The 15666-nt window shown below is 58.6% G+C and overlaps 1 protein-coding gene across 1 annotated transcript; it reads right to left on the bottom strand.

Annotated features, from left to right (window-relative positions):
- Positions 1-45: 45 nt before the first annotated feature.
- LOC117650439 (probable dual specificity protein kinase madd-3) lies at positions 46-7326 on the bottom strand. The gene is made up of 10 exons (XM_034393866.1): positions 5620-7326; positions 3673-3751; positions 2625-2691; positions 2398-2511; positions 2232-2322; positions 1979-2146; positions 1772-1901; positions 1547-1691; positions 1345-1450; positions 46-1261 (listed from the first exon to the last, which is right to left on the bottom strand). The coding sequence occupies exons 1-10, from the start codon at positions 7309-7311 to the stop codon at positions 1043-1045; spliced, it is 2811 nt and encodes a 936-aa protein (XP_034249757.1). The 5' UTR covers positions 7312-7326; the 3' UTR covers positions 46-1042.
- Between the last annotated feature and the right edge of the window lie 8340 nt (positions 7327-15666).

Below are 15666 nucleotides of genomic sequence, written 5' to 3'. Positions count from 1 at the left end.
GCGGGTTCATATGACAGGTAGGCCAATAACAAAACATGAGTATCATTTTACATTAAAAATAGACATTTATTTACACCTAGTCACACTACATTAACCCAAAGGGAGAAGATGGAACATCTGATCCTTAAAAATGACTTTTGCTCTAAAATGCAGCAGCTAAGTAACGCTTTCCTAAAATCCTTTTAGTTCAGCAATATTGGGACACTAAATCAAAAATAATATAAAAGAAAAAAAAAATAGAAAAAGACAGGAATAAAAGGAAAAATTCATTTCCCATATCAAACCAGATTTTTGATAAATTAGTCTCAAAACAAAATATTTCACACTGAGAAATTCATGGGCGCTAAGTTCTTTACAAGGCCAAGCAATAACATTTATAGAGGAAAATGGTGAGTCGTGTATAATTTAATAAGCCGATCAAGTATTTCTTTGAATGCATTTCTTGACTCAGCAAGTTCTATTTGGAGCAATAAAGTGAGCAAAGATTTGTGAACATCTGACAAAGATACACCACTAAAGTAACATGTGGCATTATTGTGAAAGTGGAAAATGCCTTACAATATTTTATAAACTGAATGCTGCCTTAGAAAACACATCACAATAAGAGAAGTGACACTTATCACTCACACATCCACACTGACGCAAATACATACAATCATTCATCTTACATGTACACGTTATATCACACACAAATTGGCAATGGTTTGCTGAAAAACAGCAGCTTGTCCTCCACAATGCCAAATTGCATTGGACATTAAATTATGTACTTAAGGTGCACAAATCACCATTGTACTTCAGAGTAGAAAGGGCATTGCCTTCTTCAATTCATTGATTGGAAGCAATACTGATTCTTAGACACTTTAAATGTGATTATCACCAGGTAATTCTTTACAAGAATGTCTTCGCCACACATTCTTGGAGACAATGGAGGCATGCTCCACTTGCTTACAAAGTAAGTCTTCTGTAGGATGCTGACTCTCTCCCTATCCTGGCTCCAGATATAAGCTTGAGGAGTGGGAAGAATGGAAGAGAGTAGTTACCATCACCTTGACAGTGAATGGCTACGTTCTCGTCCGCTATCACCAGAGCCAGACCCATGATTCCGATGTTCTCCTAATCTTTGTTCTTCAGGAATCTTGTCAAAGAATGGATGACTAAGTGCTTCCCTCAAGGTGATACGTGCTGCTGGATCATACTCCAGCATTCGTGAAATCAGATCAAAAAGAAGGCGATGATCCTCACTGTCAGATCCTTGATAACGCTGCAACAAAATTTGCATTTTGAAATGTAAGTTAAAGTGAAAAGAATTCAAAAATAAATTGAACATAAGGGTGGGAGACTAACATGAAGAGGTCTACAATTTTCTCGCACATAACGGCCTGCTGAGCTCTTTTCATCCCACTCAAGTTTTCCATGGTAGAAGTATTTAGTTTTGGTTTTCCTTGCCATTCTGGAATAACAATAAAAAAATAATAATAATTAGAAAACTGAGAAGGATACCATACTGCTGGTGAACATTATTTAAAAACAAATTTCCTTATCTTACCTGTAAGGAATGGGTCCAAGTATACGTTCCATCATTGCCAAATGTTCCCTATTATCATGAGTTTGGAAGAGTGTTATTCCTAGGTACAATTCAAACATAATGCAACCAATGGACCACACATCACAAGGCTGTGACCATCCCAGTTCTGAAAGAAAAACAAACAAACACATATTACAACTTACTAATAAATAATAAACATCGAGCTATCAGAAAAAACATAATTACCCAGTAGAACTTCAGGAGCTCTGTAGTGCCTTGTAGATACAATAGTGCTGTGGTGTTCATGATCAAATGTTGCACTCCCAAAATCAATAAGGCGCACATCTGTCTTCTTAACTCTTCTTACATCACGATTCTGTAACATAGTGTAAGTTTACGCGTTATGCATCGAAAATCAACCACTATTCAGCAGGGGCCTCACAATCCTCCTACCTTTTTGGTGTAGGTAATATCAAAATCAGAGTCCACAAACAGTATGTTTTCTGGCTTGAGATCAGTGTGAGTCAACTTATTATCATGAAGGAACTTGACAGAATAGCAAAGCTGATACGACATGTGTCGACATTGTTCCAAAGGATATGGCTGGTAGTTGTTGTCTTTCTACAAACAAGAGAGCATGATCATAAATATATGTATTACAATATGTCACAAAAGAATTAATAAACCTAATAGCACATTAACTTACCAAGAAGTCAAAGACACTGAGCCCCAGCATTTCAAATGCAATGCAAACATGACCATGATAATCGAACCATGTTAACATCTTAACACATAGGCTGCAAATTTAATATTACATCAATTAATCATAAGAAAGAAGTTGGAAACATTTTTCTGCTCATGGTGCTACTTACTGTTTTGCATCTGGGTCTCTTTCAGCAATTTTCTCCAATGCATTGATTTCTAGTTTTGCTGCTTCTCTATACTTTTCAACATTTTTAATGATCTTCAGGGCCATAACCGAATCACTGAAACAATAGAAATTTTTTAACAACTTAGAATTCACCAAATATTCAACTTTTAAATGGTACAACGATGATAAATTTTCACCTAAAATAGCTTAATAGGTTCTGTTACTTACTTGTGCAGGTCTTTAACCTTGACCACCTTGCCAAAAGTGCCTTCACCAAGGGTAGCCAGAATTTTATCTGCAAAAGAGGAGGACCCAAATTTGTTAGAGACCTGAGATTGGAATTGTGCCAATTCACATTTGGAGTATTGAACTAGGTGCTCAAATGAGTATATTTTTTTATAATGCATTGTAGCCAAATTTGACGTTTTAGGAATTTTAGTAACAAGATACTTTATTAACTTCCTGAATTTTAAAAATGCATCAACAGATCCATGAGGACAGAAGGAAAATAGATAAAAAGTGCACTGTAGTGAGACTCCAAAATGTGGTCAGCACAATCTTGGCAATCATTGTTATGTTACTCAAAAGTCAAGAGGAATCTTGGATTAATTTTTGGGAAGTTTAAAAAGGTGAGATTGTTGATAATTCAAAATAATTCTGAAAGCATGCACAGTAATTAAGGAAAGTATAGAAACTGGAAATGATAAATTTGGATTGAGGGCCTCTGAATGCTCATAAATTGCATTCATGAAAGACTGAACACAAAATAAGATAATCAAAAAGTAAAGCTCAAATTAAAAAAAGTGTTTTAAAGTTTTCAAAACAGAAAATTAATAATAAAATGCAGTTCTAGGAAGATAGGCAACAGCCCAGTAGCAAAACCGGACCAACATATTTCCGAGTGTACTGCATCATTTATTTTCTTCCTTAAATGGCTTACTGGGTAACAACTCCTCTTTCAATGGAATCTTGGTTAGAATAGATGATGAGGTTTAGGGGGAAACTATTCAGCGCTATATGTGGAAAAGCCTTTTGAGGTAAACTTGCTCCTCCACCCATAGATGGGCGAATTTCACAGGGACCTGCTGTGATATCCACACTTTGATCCATCAGAGAGGTCTCCAAGTCTCAGAGGTCTCATTGGAGAGAAAAAAAAAAGGAACAGTTCAATTTGATAAATTGAACTTAAAGTGTGGCTCCTCACAGCAAATCCCTGCAAACAGTTTTCTTAGGCTAAGATTACAGCTACTTTAGGTGTGTGTTGGTATTCACGAACATCGGTCTTGCAGAACATCGCCATGGCGATAAATCAGATGGCCGTCTTCATCATCTTCCACTGAAGGGGCCCGTGAGCTCTGTTGTCATCAACAATCCAACCAATCATCCATCCAGCCAGCCAGCAGCGTCCAGGTCCAGCAGTCCAGCAACGACAGCCAATCAGAGCGTCGCATTGTTCCAGGAACATCCAGGCACGGCATGGCCATCCGGGGAAGGGCGGGGCCAGGCGAGGCGCGAAGGTGGATGGACGAGGACCAGGCCAGACCACACAGGGCGAAGATGTCCAAGTCGGATCGAAGTCGAATGGAGTGGAGTGGAGTGGGTCAGCCAATGTATTGTCGCCAAAATAGCGAGAGCGACCCAATAATCATAGAGACAGAGGGGAGAGGGCAAAAGTGTATTTGCCACGTCAACAAAATATATTGTCAACAATGATTCATAAGACATGGGGGTGCCATTCGTTTCTTCAAACTTTTACTTTTTCACCCCTCAGCACACTTCAAATAAATACTAATAAAGATTAAAAACTACCAATGAAATAAAAAATTGAAAAAAAGAAGGCACAAAAAGAAAATGATATTTACTGGGAGGGGTAGGTAGAAATCGAATGGTAGTGACTCCAGTAAGCTAGTGAATAGTCTAGAGCACACTTTACCAAATGAACCCATGTCTCATTCAATGTTGACAAACACCACATGTCACAACACTTTATCAAGAAAATTGGCAATTTCACTGTCAGAGCAAACATAATTCTAAAACAGCATGCAATAAAAAATATTTTAAATATTCCTTAAATTAACTTTAAAATGCCAAAATAGAACAAAACAAAAGAGAATAAGTTGACATCGTCGAAAGTTTAAAATGAATCTTACGTAAGACATGCCACACATTGGATTAGAGCAGCATTCCATGCGGATCAGTAGTCACTTTTCGCTTCACACCACATGAGCACATCTGGTATTCACATGAACAAACTTAAAAAACCACTAAGTACTGTAATAAATAATTTTCACTCAGATCCATCAACCCCGCGTTCTCCCCCCCCTACCCCTTTTCTCTCTCTCAAGCACACACAGACACACAAACATGCCTTACATCAAAACTAAGCTGACAAGCGCCCTCAACATCGTCCCACATGCATCCCAGACCCTAAAGTCCCCCTTCTTTGCTACCTTTTTGAAGTACTGGTAAAAAAAAGGGCATTGACAGCAATGATGAGCACTAAGTCCATCGTGAGGTAGGAGCAAGGGCTGCAAGGGCTGCTAGAACTGAAAGGGTTCAGCACCGCGAACGCTCTGGCGATCTAGCCGCGTGTGCAAAGACACGCCGGCCAGCCAGTCCGTCAGCTATCTTCGGGCCTGGCCTTCTCCCAAAGCGGATGCCAACGGGGACAAATGAGTGCGATCAACTGTCACCCCGCAGGACGGTCGCTCTAGCCAGACCAGCCCTTCTCTTTCCGTCAATATTATTCTACACCGCGACCGGCGGCGTGGAACTGTTTCACACGAGTCCCATTGGGTGAGAATGTCTCCGGTGTGCGCGGGACGCGAGTGGAGGCGGCCAGAAGAGCCACATCGACGTCTGTGCCCTTAGCAACCAAGCTTAGTCCCCAAGCAGTCTCAGACGGAGCCGGAGGTCCAGCTGCTAGCCCCTCGGCTACCGAGTCTCGTCCGAGCAACCCCTCGAATCCTCTCTCTCCTCCTCAATCACGCTGTCACCAAGAAGCAATCACCTTGACAAGATGCTGATGGGCGGCGGAGGCGGGATGCACCGCGGCACTCCGCGCGGTCAGTCCGTTAAAAAGCCACACGCAGCGTCAAGTCACACGCAGCACGCAGGGCGGGGCTGGGGAAGGGGGCAGGGTGGGGTGGCGGCGCCGAGTGCAGGCGGGGAGGGGCGGGGCGGGTCCCATGCTGTCTCGCAACGCACGCAGCACGCTACGTACGAAGGAAAAGTTCGGCAGGGCCAGCGACGTGGCCGAGCTAGACGCCATGGGCCTTCGGTTCAGCACGGAATACTTCGGCTGCCCCTTGTAAAGCGCGCCGGAGTCGGAGTGCGTGGACGAGAACACCCCGGAAGCCGACTTGCCGAGGCTGTGGCCGAGACCAGGGGCCAGGCTGGGTCCAGGTGCCTTGCCGTGGCCAGCACCCAGGCCGAGGCCGAGGCCAAGGCCAAGGCCGAGGCCCAAGCCGGGTGCGACGCCAGGGCCCATCGGGCTGGGGGGTGCCAGGCTGCCCACGGCCGTGGTGGCTCTGCCTGCCCCCATCGTGGGCGTTAGTGTGCCCGAGTCAGCCTTGTGGTTCGCGTTTCTGGCGGGGGTGGTGGTGGTGGCGGCAGCAGCCGCGGCCTTTTCCTTGTACTCGCGCTGCTCGCGCTGCTCGCGGCGCTGCAGCCGGTCGTTGACAGCCGTCGTGTACTTGGCGATGAGGGACTGGATCTCCTTCCGGCGCGCCTCCCGCTCGTTGGTGGCGGGGCTGCTGGGCCGCTCACGCTCCCTCTCCCTCTCTCTCTCCCTCTCGCGCTGCTCCTCGGCCGCCACCAGCATCAGCGCCTCTCGCTCGCCGGGCGACATGACGCGGGTGCGCGGCGGCGCCACGACGTCCACGGCGTCCACGTCAAACTCGACGGGGCACAGTCGGGGCCGAGCGGTGCGATGGCCCGACCGCTGCCTGGACCTGCGCTCGCCGTAGCGGTACGGCGTTTTCTCGCGGGCGGGCCCTGAGCCTGAGCCAGGGCCGCTGCTCACGTAAGGGTAGGCCTTCTCCGAGAGCACGATGGACGTGGTGGCACTCTTGCTCAGCGGCAGTGGTTGCGGGCCCTGCGGGCTGCGGCGGTCTCCATGCCCATGCCCTGCCGCGACGCGCCGCTCGGCCGTGCGTTCCTTGTCGCGGGGCTCGCGGCCGTACTTGGCCAGGATGGCGGAGTACTTGTCCTCGAGGCGAGATCGCGTCGACCCCAGCTCGGGCTGAGGGCTGGAGGGCGCGCGCGCGCTGTAGTGGTCCGTGTGGCGCACCTTGGACACGCCCAGGAGGGGGCTGCCCTCCTTGGTGTCCTTGCGCGACGAGGCCGAGGGGGCTGCGGGGGTAGCGTTGCCGCTGGCAGCAGCAGCAGCAGCTGTGCGCGGCTTGGAGTGGCGCCCGCGCTGGGCCGAGCGGCGCGCAGAGGGGCTGGGCGGGGGGGACGTCGTCTTCTTCTGGCCGTACTTCTTCTCCAGGCGGGACCGCGTCTGGCCAAACGTCGAGAACGTGGGGCTGCGGGGGCGAGCGGGGTCGTGGTCGTGGACGCGGTCGCGCGCTCGGTCGCGGTCCTTGCCGCGGTCCGGAGCGGCCCCGGACGAGGGGTCGGCGCGGGGGGCGGCGGAGGCATGACTCCACGACACGGCCGGCCCATGGGGCCCCAAGGGACTCAAGCCGAGGGTCGACAGGCTCAGGCCGGCACTGGCCCCCACGCCCCTGGACGAAGACGACGGCGAGTCGACGGAGGCGGAGGGCCCCCGCACGCGGGACGTCAGCCGGTGCAGCAGGCTGGAGCACGAGTCGCTCAGCAGCTGCGTCATGCTGGCCGTGGACGAGCGCTGGTAGCGGCCGGGACCCGCGCTGCGACCGCCTGGACCGCCTCCACTACTTCGCGACGCCATCGCCTCGAGCGACGGCCTCCTCTCGACGCACCACGCAGTGCGTCGCACCTCGCGGGGTGTCCTGGCCTAGCCAGCCGGGATGGGCTACTGAGCGCGCCCCGGCACAGCCCCGACGCAGCCCTGGCCCTCAGGGGGGCCGACGGGCCGACGGGCCGACGCGGCCCAAGGGGTGGGGGCGGGGGACTCCGAGGGGATCACGCCGCTCACGGCCACTGAGGGTCAGGGGAGGCGAGGGCCCCCGAGTCCGCACCTCGCTCGGCCGGGCCTAACGGCTGGGGAGAGGGGACGGCGGCGAGGTCCGCGACGTAGTCCGCAGGCTGTCACACATCGAGGACCGGGGCGTGGGAGGCTGCGTTAGGCCGTCAGCCCGTCAGGCCGCCAGGCTGCACCGACGGCGACCGAGCAGCGTCAGCCTGGTCGCAAACGCGGCGACCGCACGACGTGTCCCGGCCGGACCGGCACCGCCGCGTAGGCCCGTCGCCGTGCGTCCCCGGGGTGCAACTAAAGATACCGCCTGGGCTGGCCGTGCGGCCTGGCGGCCTGGCGGCGCGGCCTGCACGCGTCGCGGCGTGCCTTGCCGGGCAGCCGTCTCGCGGCCGCGGCCACCGCCACGGCAGAGAGGCAACGCTACAATCATCGCATAGGCCACCTAAAAATACCGCATCGGCCAGCGGAGCAGCGGAGGGCCGGGCCGACCGCACCGCGTGCCACCAGCACGTCGCCGCCACTCGCAGCGCTCCGCAGCCATGTTGTTGTCCCGGCGCAGGTCTCGCAGGCCACGCCGCCACGCCACGGGGGACTCGCTGACTGCCTCAATAAGTGCCAGGAGGTCACCATCACGCGTAACCGTCGCCCCGCACACCGCGCCGCTTCCGGAGGGGGCAGGCCTGACAGGCCCGGCAGGCCCGGCAGGGCCGCCGATCACGATCCTCTGCGCAGCGCGTCGCGCGTGGGCGTCGGCTGCTCGGCGCGCAAAGTATGCGCGCGCCGCGGGGGCTGCGGGCGATCGGGATTCCGCGGGGGGCGCGGGTAGCTTGGGGAAGCAGAGGCGCAGGGTAGTCCGGACCGACTCTGCACGGCCGGCCAACGGCGGCGGCGGCGGCAGCGGCACAGTGCCGAGGAGAGGGGCGAAGCGGCGAAGCTATGTGCGCAGTTATGCGCTACCTGCTTGCCAAATCCGCCGACTATTTCTGGCGCGGTCGAGAAAGAAAATATATATAACGGAACAGCGGAAAGGCGAGGGGACCGTGTCGCCGGCACAGCGCCGCGGCGGGACAGGGTCACAGGCAGCACGCCACCACCGCCACAGCGCCGCGGCGGCCGGCAAGGACACCGAGGCCCTGCGCGCCCTGCTCCCCGAGATGGACGCAGCAGGCGCCACCAGGCACCAGCCCGCTACGAACCACTCGAGTCACTCAGGGACGGCAGGCGGCAGCGGCACCGGGCGCGCAGTTCCCTCTAGAAATGGGGCATGGACCCACGGCTATGTGGGTCAAGGGGCAGCCCGACGGGCAGCCCAACATCATCGTCGGCGTCCCCGGGACATAAACACGTCGCCGTCGCCCCTCCCACACGGCGCGCACGGGGCGCTCGGCACGGGGCTGGCGACGCCGCCAACGCAGCGCCCCCTGTTGGCCGCAGGCATGGACGCAGGACACGCGGGGCGAGGGGTAGCGTCAGCAACACGCCGCCGCCAACAGCGCACGCGGCCCCACGACGGCGATACCCCGCGTCCTCGCTGGCGAGGTGCCTCGCCAGCGCGAACGCGCGTCAAGTGCGCACCACCCTCACCGCCGGCAGCGGCCTGCCCGCCTACATTACGCAGACACACGCACCAAGGCGAGACGAAGTATGCCACTGGGTCATCATAAACCGCGGCGCCACCCATGACCGTGGTGCATTGCACGCTGCACCCGAAGGCGCTCATGGACTCGCGAGGTGGCGGCGGCAGCAGGGCGTAATTTTGGCGACCGTCGCCCGGTGCTGGCTTCTGGTGCACGCTGGCGCCGCCTCTCCTCCCACGGGCTCCGAGCACGCCGCGCCCCGCGCCTAGCCTGAGTCCCTGCCCTGCCGCCGCCCTGCCGCCGCCCTGCCGCCGCCCTGCCGCCGGCCTGCAGCCCCGCGGCACCGCCACCATTCGCTTCCTGCTGCCCACGGACACGGCACGGCACGGGCCACCATCAACTCGGAGCCGTACATGGGCGTGAGGCGCGCGTGCGGCCAGGACGAAGTCAGTGCGTGTACGGGCGAGGAAAAAAAATCGCGCCAGGGGAGGGGGAAGTTCAGACCAGGAAAAGAACACTTTCGCTTCCTGAGGAATTTGGCGCCAACACGCCGTGGCGCAGCGGGGCGGGCCGGTGGCGCCCTTTGAGAGGAACGCGCAAGCACGCACACACTGTGGCGACAATGATAACTGCAGGGTTACGCCAGCACGCCTGCAGCACGCCTGCAGCGCGGCGGCGGAATTGGCAAGGGTGGCGGCAGACGACGCCGTCTCGCGCCGCCGCCTGTGAGTGTCAGGGCCAAGGAGCAAAGGATGGGCCGCGAGGCGCCGCGAGGGGCGGACAATGGAAAAGCTCGCCACCAACGTCTTGGGGCGTCTGCTTTGCTCTGCTCGGGGCGGCCGACGACGCCGAGCCGGCAAACGCTGCCCGGCCGGCCAGCGGCCAGCCCGGCCCACTTCGCTCAGTCAGCACGCCCAGCAGACCAACAACAATGACAGGCCAAACACGCGATCGCGAGAACCTCCACTAATCCCCGGACGCTTCGAGGAAGGCGTCGCTATCTGCGGCTCCTGCAGTTCTAAGATAAGGCCGGCCAGCACCGCGTCACTCCGTCTATGCCGGGGCGTCACGGCCGCGCGTCAGCGCCCAAGGAAACGGCCCACTCGCCATCAGCGAGTGCCCCTTGTCCCGTCGTGCCCCAATTCGGGGCACTGCCCCCCATGCACCGGGCCGGGCCACGCAGCGCCGCGCAGGGCAACGCGCACCCATGCACGCCGGCCGCTTTCGAGGTATTTCGGGATGCAACTGTCAGTCCTCAACCCTGCCGGCAATAAGTCCCGAGCCGATCGACAGGTCTGGCCGCCAGACGGCACGGCCGCGTCGACCGCGCGCCACACAAGGCAGCGTGGCCCCGCGTGGCCCCGCCGCTTCCCGGAGTGTCACTCAGGGCGAGACGCGGCGAGACGGCGGTCCTCGACAAGCATCGATCTGCCGCGCGCAAGCCGAGCACGTGCCTGTGCGCAAAACCCGGAGGAGGCGGAGTGAGGGGAAAGGGGAGGGGAGTGGCTGGTCCTCTGGTTTGGGGCCAAGCCGGCCAAGCGGAGCAAAGTGGGGGCTCAAGAGTTAAACCCCATGGCAGCAGCGAAGTCGGCCGCAACGCACAAAGCGGATGCCACGACGCAAGCACGCACACACACACACACCCTCTCTCACACACAGGGGATGTCAGTGTACATCAAGGCAAGCACACGCACACACATGCAAGCGATCGAGCGAGCGACGCTCAAGTGGCTGGACATTGGCGCGACGGACGCTGCAACAAGCAACATCCCCCCCCTCCCCTCCCCGGCGGGAAGCAGAGACGCGAAGCGCGACGCGTCACTGACCCCGCCAAGACAGCCCAGTGGGCAGAGCAGTGGCCAGGCCACATCCTCCTCAATCCGCAGTCAGCACGCAAGGCAAGGGAAACAAATAAAAAGTTAATTCCAGTCGCGGCCGCGTCGTCTGCTCCTTTGCATGCCCCCGCCCCGCCCCACCCACGACGCGGCGACGCGGCCACGCGGCCCGCCGGGACCAAAGCAGACAGGTCGTTACTTATATCGGCTGGCTTTTGCTTTCATTTTGCCTTCCTTTACATTCAGACCCATTAAATAAAAGGAAGACTTAACGTTTTTTTAGGGGAAAGCGTGCCAAACGTCGCGACCACGTCGCAGGGAAGCCATAAGGACATCCCCCGTCCCGTGCGGTCCAGCCAGGCAGGCCCGGGACTTGCCAACGGACTGCCAAGGGGTGACCGAGGAGGAGATGGAAAGCATTTAAATCGTTCGAGTAAAATGGCGCGCGTCCTTCCCCCGCCAGCCTCCGCGACAAGGTTGGCGGCCGGGCCGAGGGCAGGCCGAGGGCCAGGCGGCCAGGCCCGGCGCGGATGAAAGATGCGGCGCCAGCCTCGCCGCGCCTCGCCGGGCCCAGCGGATTCCAACGCAAGCGAGGGACAAACAACACTCCCCTGGTGACGCAACACATCAAACCGCCGTCCAGCCTATGCGCCCCACAACTAAAGCACAGCACCAACACCGCACAAGCATTCGCCAATCACAGCACAGACGAGTAAGTACCCAGGGGTTGTCGTCGGCCGTGAGCCGGGGCGCGGACGCGGGGGGCCGTCGGCGCCTCCGTCGCGACCGCGGCACGTACACCACCACGGGGCAGGACTCCTCGTCGCTGCCCCACGTCTTGTTGGCCGTGCGTCGCCGGCGTCGCGGCTGCGGCGTCGCCATGCCATCGTAGCCCGAGTCCGTGGTCGCGCACGACGACTGCTTGCTGTTGCTGGCGTCGTCGCTCTCGCCGCGGCCTCCGACAACGCCACGGCCTCCGCGGCCTCGGCTGCGTCCCGCGTCCCCGAGCAAGGCTTCGCCCAGCGCGCTGTGGTGGCGGCCCATCGTGGTCCCGACGCCCCACGACGCGACGCCACGGCAGGACCGCGCGCCGCCACCGCCCCGGACTGAATGCACGGCCGGGCCGGGGCGACGGCGACGGGCCGGGGCCCTCTCGCCCGCGGCCGCGCGGCCGCCGCCAGAGCACCGCGCCGGCGGAGGAGCGGGGGGAAGGGGGCAGGGGCGTGGGGCCGCGCGGCGGGGCTGGCACGCGTGAGTCAGACCGGTGCGGAGGTTCGGCGCGGACCACGTGCGGCAGCGGCAGCGGCCGTGCCGGCCAGACCGACCAGGGACCCAGGCGAACCGGCCGACCCGTCCCTCCCCCGCTAAATATAGGACATTCCATCTCCCCGCATGACACGCATGGCTCCCAATCACTCCAAAAACGCACCCGCGGCGCCCTGCACAACGCTGCACCCCGTACAGCGCCGCGCAAGGCGTGTCGCTTCTTGGCCGCGCGTGGCAACAGGTGCGGGGCGGCGCGCGCCGGTTCGAGGGGCCAGGCGTCCTTCCCGGGCCGCGGAGACGGCTTTGGCAACGCGCAGCCGCTCTCGGGCAGGTGTCACTAATCGTCTGGCCGCGCACCCGAACCACAAATAAAAAGCCTGAGTGACACGTGCCAAACGTGGCGACGCGGCGACGCAGCCCGGGCCCGACCGTTCCGACAGCCCCGCCAAGACGAGACTCAATACGCGCGTGACGGCCGAATCAAAACATTGCGGCCCGCCGAACGCAAAGAAAGGACTGCGAGCAGGGAGCGCCAGGGAGCGGGGACCACGGGGGCCGGCCATCTATTTCGAGGCGTCACCCTTCCGTTTTGGCGTCGGCCGGCCGTCGTAAACTTGACATTCATTCCGAGGCGGTTCTTGGCCGCGCCTTGCGGCACAGTATGGCGCGGCAAGCCATGCGCACCTCGGCTGCACCAGGTAAGCCCCTCAGTATTTCCGTCCAAGACGAGACGACAGCCGAAACGCAACAGACAGTACCGGCACAGGGTGGCGCTCCGTCGCGCTCCGCCCGCTGCGGCTTTCTCGCTCGCATGCGTCACTCTGTGGTCGCCGATCGCACAGTGCCGTCAGCACGCTCATCTGTGACGCACTGTCGACGGTCTGGTCTGACGCGGCGCGCCGCGACCCGCGGCCAGGGAGGGAGGGAGGCCGCGGAACGCCCGGAAGGCAGACCGTCCCGCGGCGCAGGGCTGCTCGACGGCACTGCCTACGCTGCAGGCGTCCCCCCCCCCCTCCCCGCGTCGTCGAGAAGGCCGGCCGTCGTGCCGCCGTTCTGCGGGGGCGGCGCCGCCGCGCTGCCACATTCCACGGGTGCACACGCGTACCTGTCTGCAGGCTAGCCCCCCTCCTCTAACACAGTCTCATAAGTGGATTGGGCCCGATCAAAGTAGCGGGCTGCACCGCGCGGGACAACGGGGCGGTGTCGTCGGCGCCCTCGGCCCCGCCGCAGCCACACGCAGCGCCGCGCAGCGCGCACGCACGCCGTCTGCTGGCCGTCTGCCTGCCTGGCGGGGCGGCTGGCCGCTCGCCACCACGTAACAAGACAATTAGGCGATAAAAACCTTCCCTCCCCCGACGACCACCGGCGGCCTGCAGCGACGCGTACTACCCGCGGCCGCGTTGACCCACAGCGGCACAGCGGCGCGGCGCGGTCTGAGTCACGACGGCGAGGTCGCTGGCCGTCGCGCGCGGTATGAGGTTGGGCTGGGCGCCTCCCAGGCACGGACACGCACGCACACAAGTGCCCTCGGGTTTCCCTCGACTTGTCAGTTGCGCAATCCACCCGATAGAATGGCCACGGCATTCACTTTCAGAGAAGTGCCCCCCGCGCGAACCGCTTAGCAGAGAGGAGACGGGGCGCCGGAACGTCAAGTTCGTCGGAGAAGGTTCTCCCCGAGTGTATCGGAACGGTCTGAGGCAGATCGGCGCATCGACAAGCCAGATAGCCCCGCGGCGTCACGGCGGCGTCACGGCGGCGTCACCGCGACAGGCAGGCCGAGTCAGAAATGGACAAATGTGGGCGGGCCGCGGGGTTGCCGCGGGGTTGGCACCGGGCTGGCACCGCCCCAAGGGCAGGACCGTCAGGCAGCGGACCGTCGCGGCCGCGGACCGAACTCAACACATATTTCGCGTTACTTGCAAACGTGCCACGCCGCGCGACGTCGCGACACACCGCGGAACGGACGGACGCCCCAAAAGAAGAGCGGGGAAAAATAAGCTGGGCTAGAATAGCGCGCGAGAGAAGGAAGGAAGAATGCACCGCAGGACTACCACAGCGCACCGCAGCGCGTCAAGCACCTGTCGGCAACGACACCGAGACTTCGCTCGGAGCACTCACGGGCCAGCTCGCCACAGCCCTGGCGACGGGCACTGGGGCGGTGACCGGGTCGGCCAGCGGGAAGGTCCGCACTCGCTCGGAGAACAAGAAGCTCGGCAGCAGCAGCAGCATCCTGGCGTCCATGTCCCAGCGGGCGAAGTAGCGCCACGCAGCGCCACGCAGCGCTAGACATGTGCGCCGACCGCATTTTCATCGGCGGCGGCGTTTGGCCGAAATTTAGCCGGCGGCGGCGGCGACGCCGGCGTCTGCGCCGATGTCTTGATCGGCGGCGGCGGCGGCGGCGCGGGCGGCGTGGTTGACTTAAATTTGGTCTATTTTCTCAATTTAAAAACATGCCCATGAAAAGAAAACACAATTTGATGGACTAGTTCTTTAGGGTGGACTAGTTTCGTTACAAAGGTAAAAATTAGGCAATTTAAACACTCCAATAAGATTTTGTTCTCGCGGCGGAGAACGTGCTCGTCGGGTTGCCTATCCCTGGGCGCTCGCTGCTGATGGAAATGCAAATATTTTGGGCATTTAAGGTCGCGACGCCGACGCCGCCGCCGGTAAAATCATCGGCGGCGGCGCGGCGGCGCGCCGCAAATTTTTGGTCAGCGGCGGCGGCGTGGTAAAATTTGTCGGCGGCGGCGCAGCGGCGGCGCGGCGCACATGTCTAGCAGCGACCCGGAGGCGAGGCGGTCGTTTTGCGCACTGGCGTCACGGCCACCCTGGGCACCCTGGGCATTCGCGGGGTGTTCCGTCCCCTGCTGCGCAATCCCCCCATCCCCGCCTCCGGGCAGAGCCGGGACACACCGCGCGATCCCCGCCTCCCAAATCAAAATTAATAAAGCCGCGCGCATACCTGGAACGCAACACGAGCTGTGAGGAATGCCGCATTGATCGGGCATGCCGTCTGCCGTGCGCCACCAACGGGACAAAACAAATAAAAACCCGAACAGCAGGAAACCAACGAGCGGTGGCTGCTATTTCCGAAGGTGTGAAGGGCGGCGCGGGGATGAATGGTCGATCCCAAGGCCAAGTCAAAATCTGGAACGCAGATTCCGAGCCACCGTTTTACAACCGCTTCGAAGGGATTTGGCAGTGCGTATGTCACTCAGTTAAAACCTTGGCTTTTAAAATAGTCCCTTGAGTGGCATTGCGATTTTCAGCGCTCTACCTTGCAAAGCAAGGGCGCTTTAACATGATTCAGTTAAAGGCGTGCACGCTCGGTAACTTTCGCATCAAGTGAAAAATTCTATCAGTGCTCCTTGGATATGGGAACCCGCTCCCTGGGTGTACTGAGATGAATGGTGGGGGGTAGGGGGCGGCGCTCGCGTGAACGGGAGAGAGGGTTGAGTGGCTGAGCGGGA

Source organism: Thrips palmi, unplaced genomic scaffold (assembly GCF_012932325.1).
Source record: "Thrips palmi isolate BJ-2018 unplaced genomic scaffold, TpBJ-2018v1 HiC_scaffold_5, whole genome shotgun sequence".
NCBI classification, from domain to species: domain Eukaryota; kingdom Metazoa; phylum Arthropoda; class Insecta; order Thysanoptera; family Thripidae; genus Thrips; species Thrips palmi.
The sequence above is the reverse complement of the archived record's forward strand: the minus strand, read 5'-3'. Positions and strand labels throughout refer to the sequence as shown.

Coding starts and splice junctions, on each gene's coding strand:
- LOC117650439 (XM_034393866.1), bottom strand. CDS start 7,311: ATGGCGTCGCGAAGTAGTGGAGGCGGTCCAGGCGGTCGCAGCGCGGGT. Junction 2,323..2,397: donor AGAGACCCAGATGCAAAACA/GTAAGTAGCACC, acceptor TTAAATTTGCAG/CCTATGTGTTAAGATGTTAA. Junction 1,451..1,546: donor CTTGGACCCATTCCTTACAG/GTAAGATAAGGA, acceptor TTGTTATTCCAG/AATGGCAAGGAAAACCAAAA.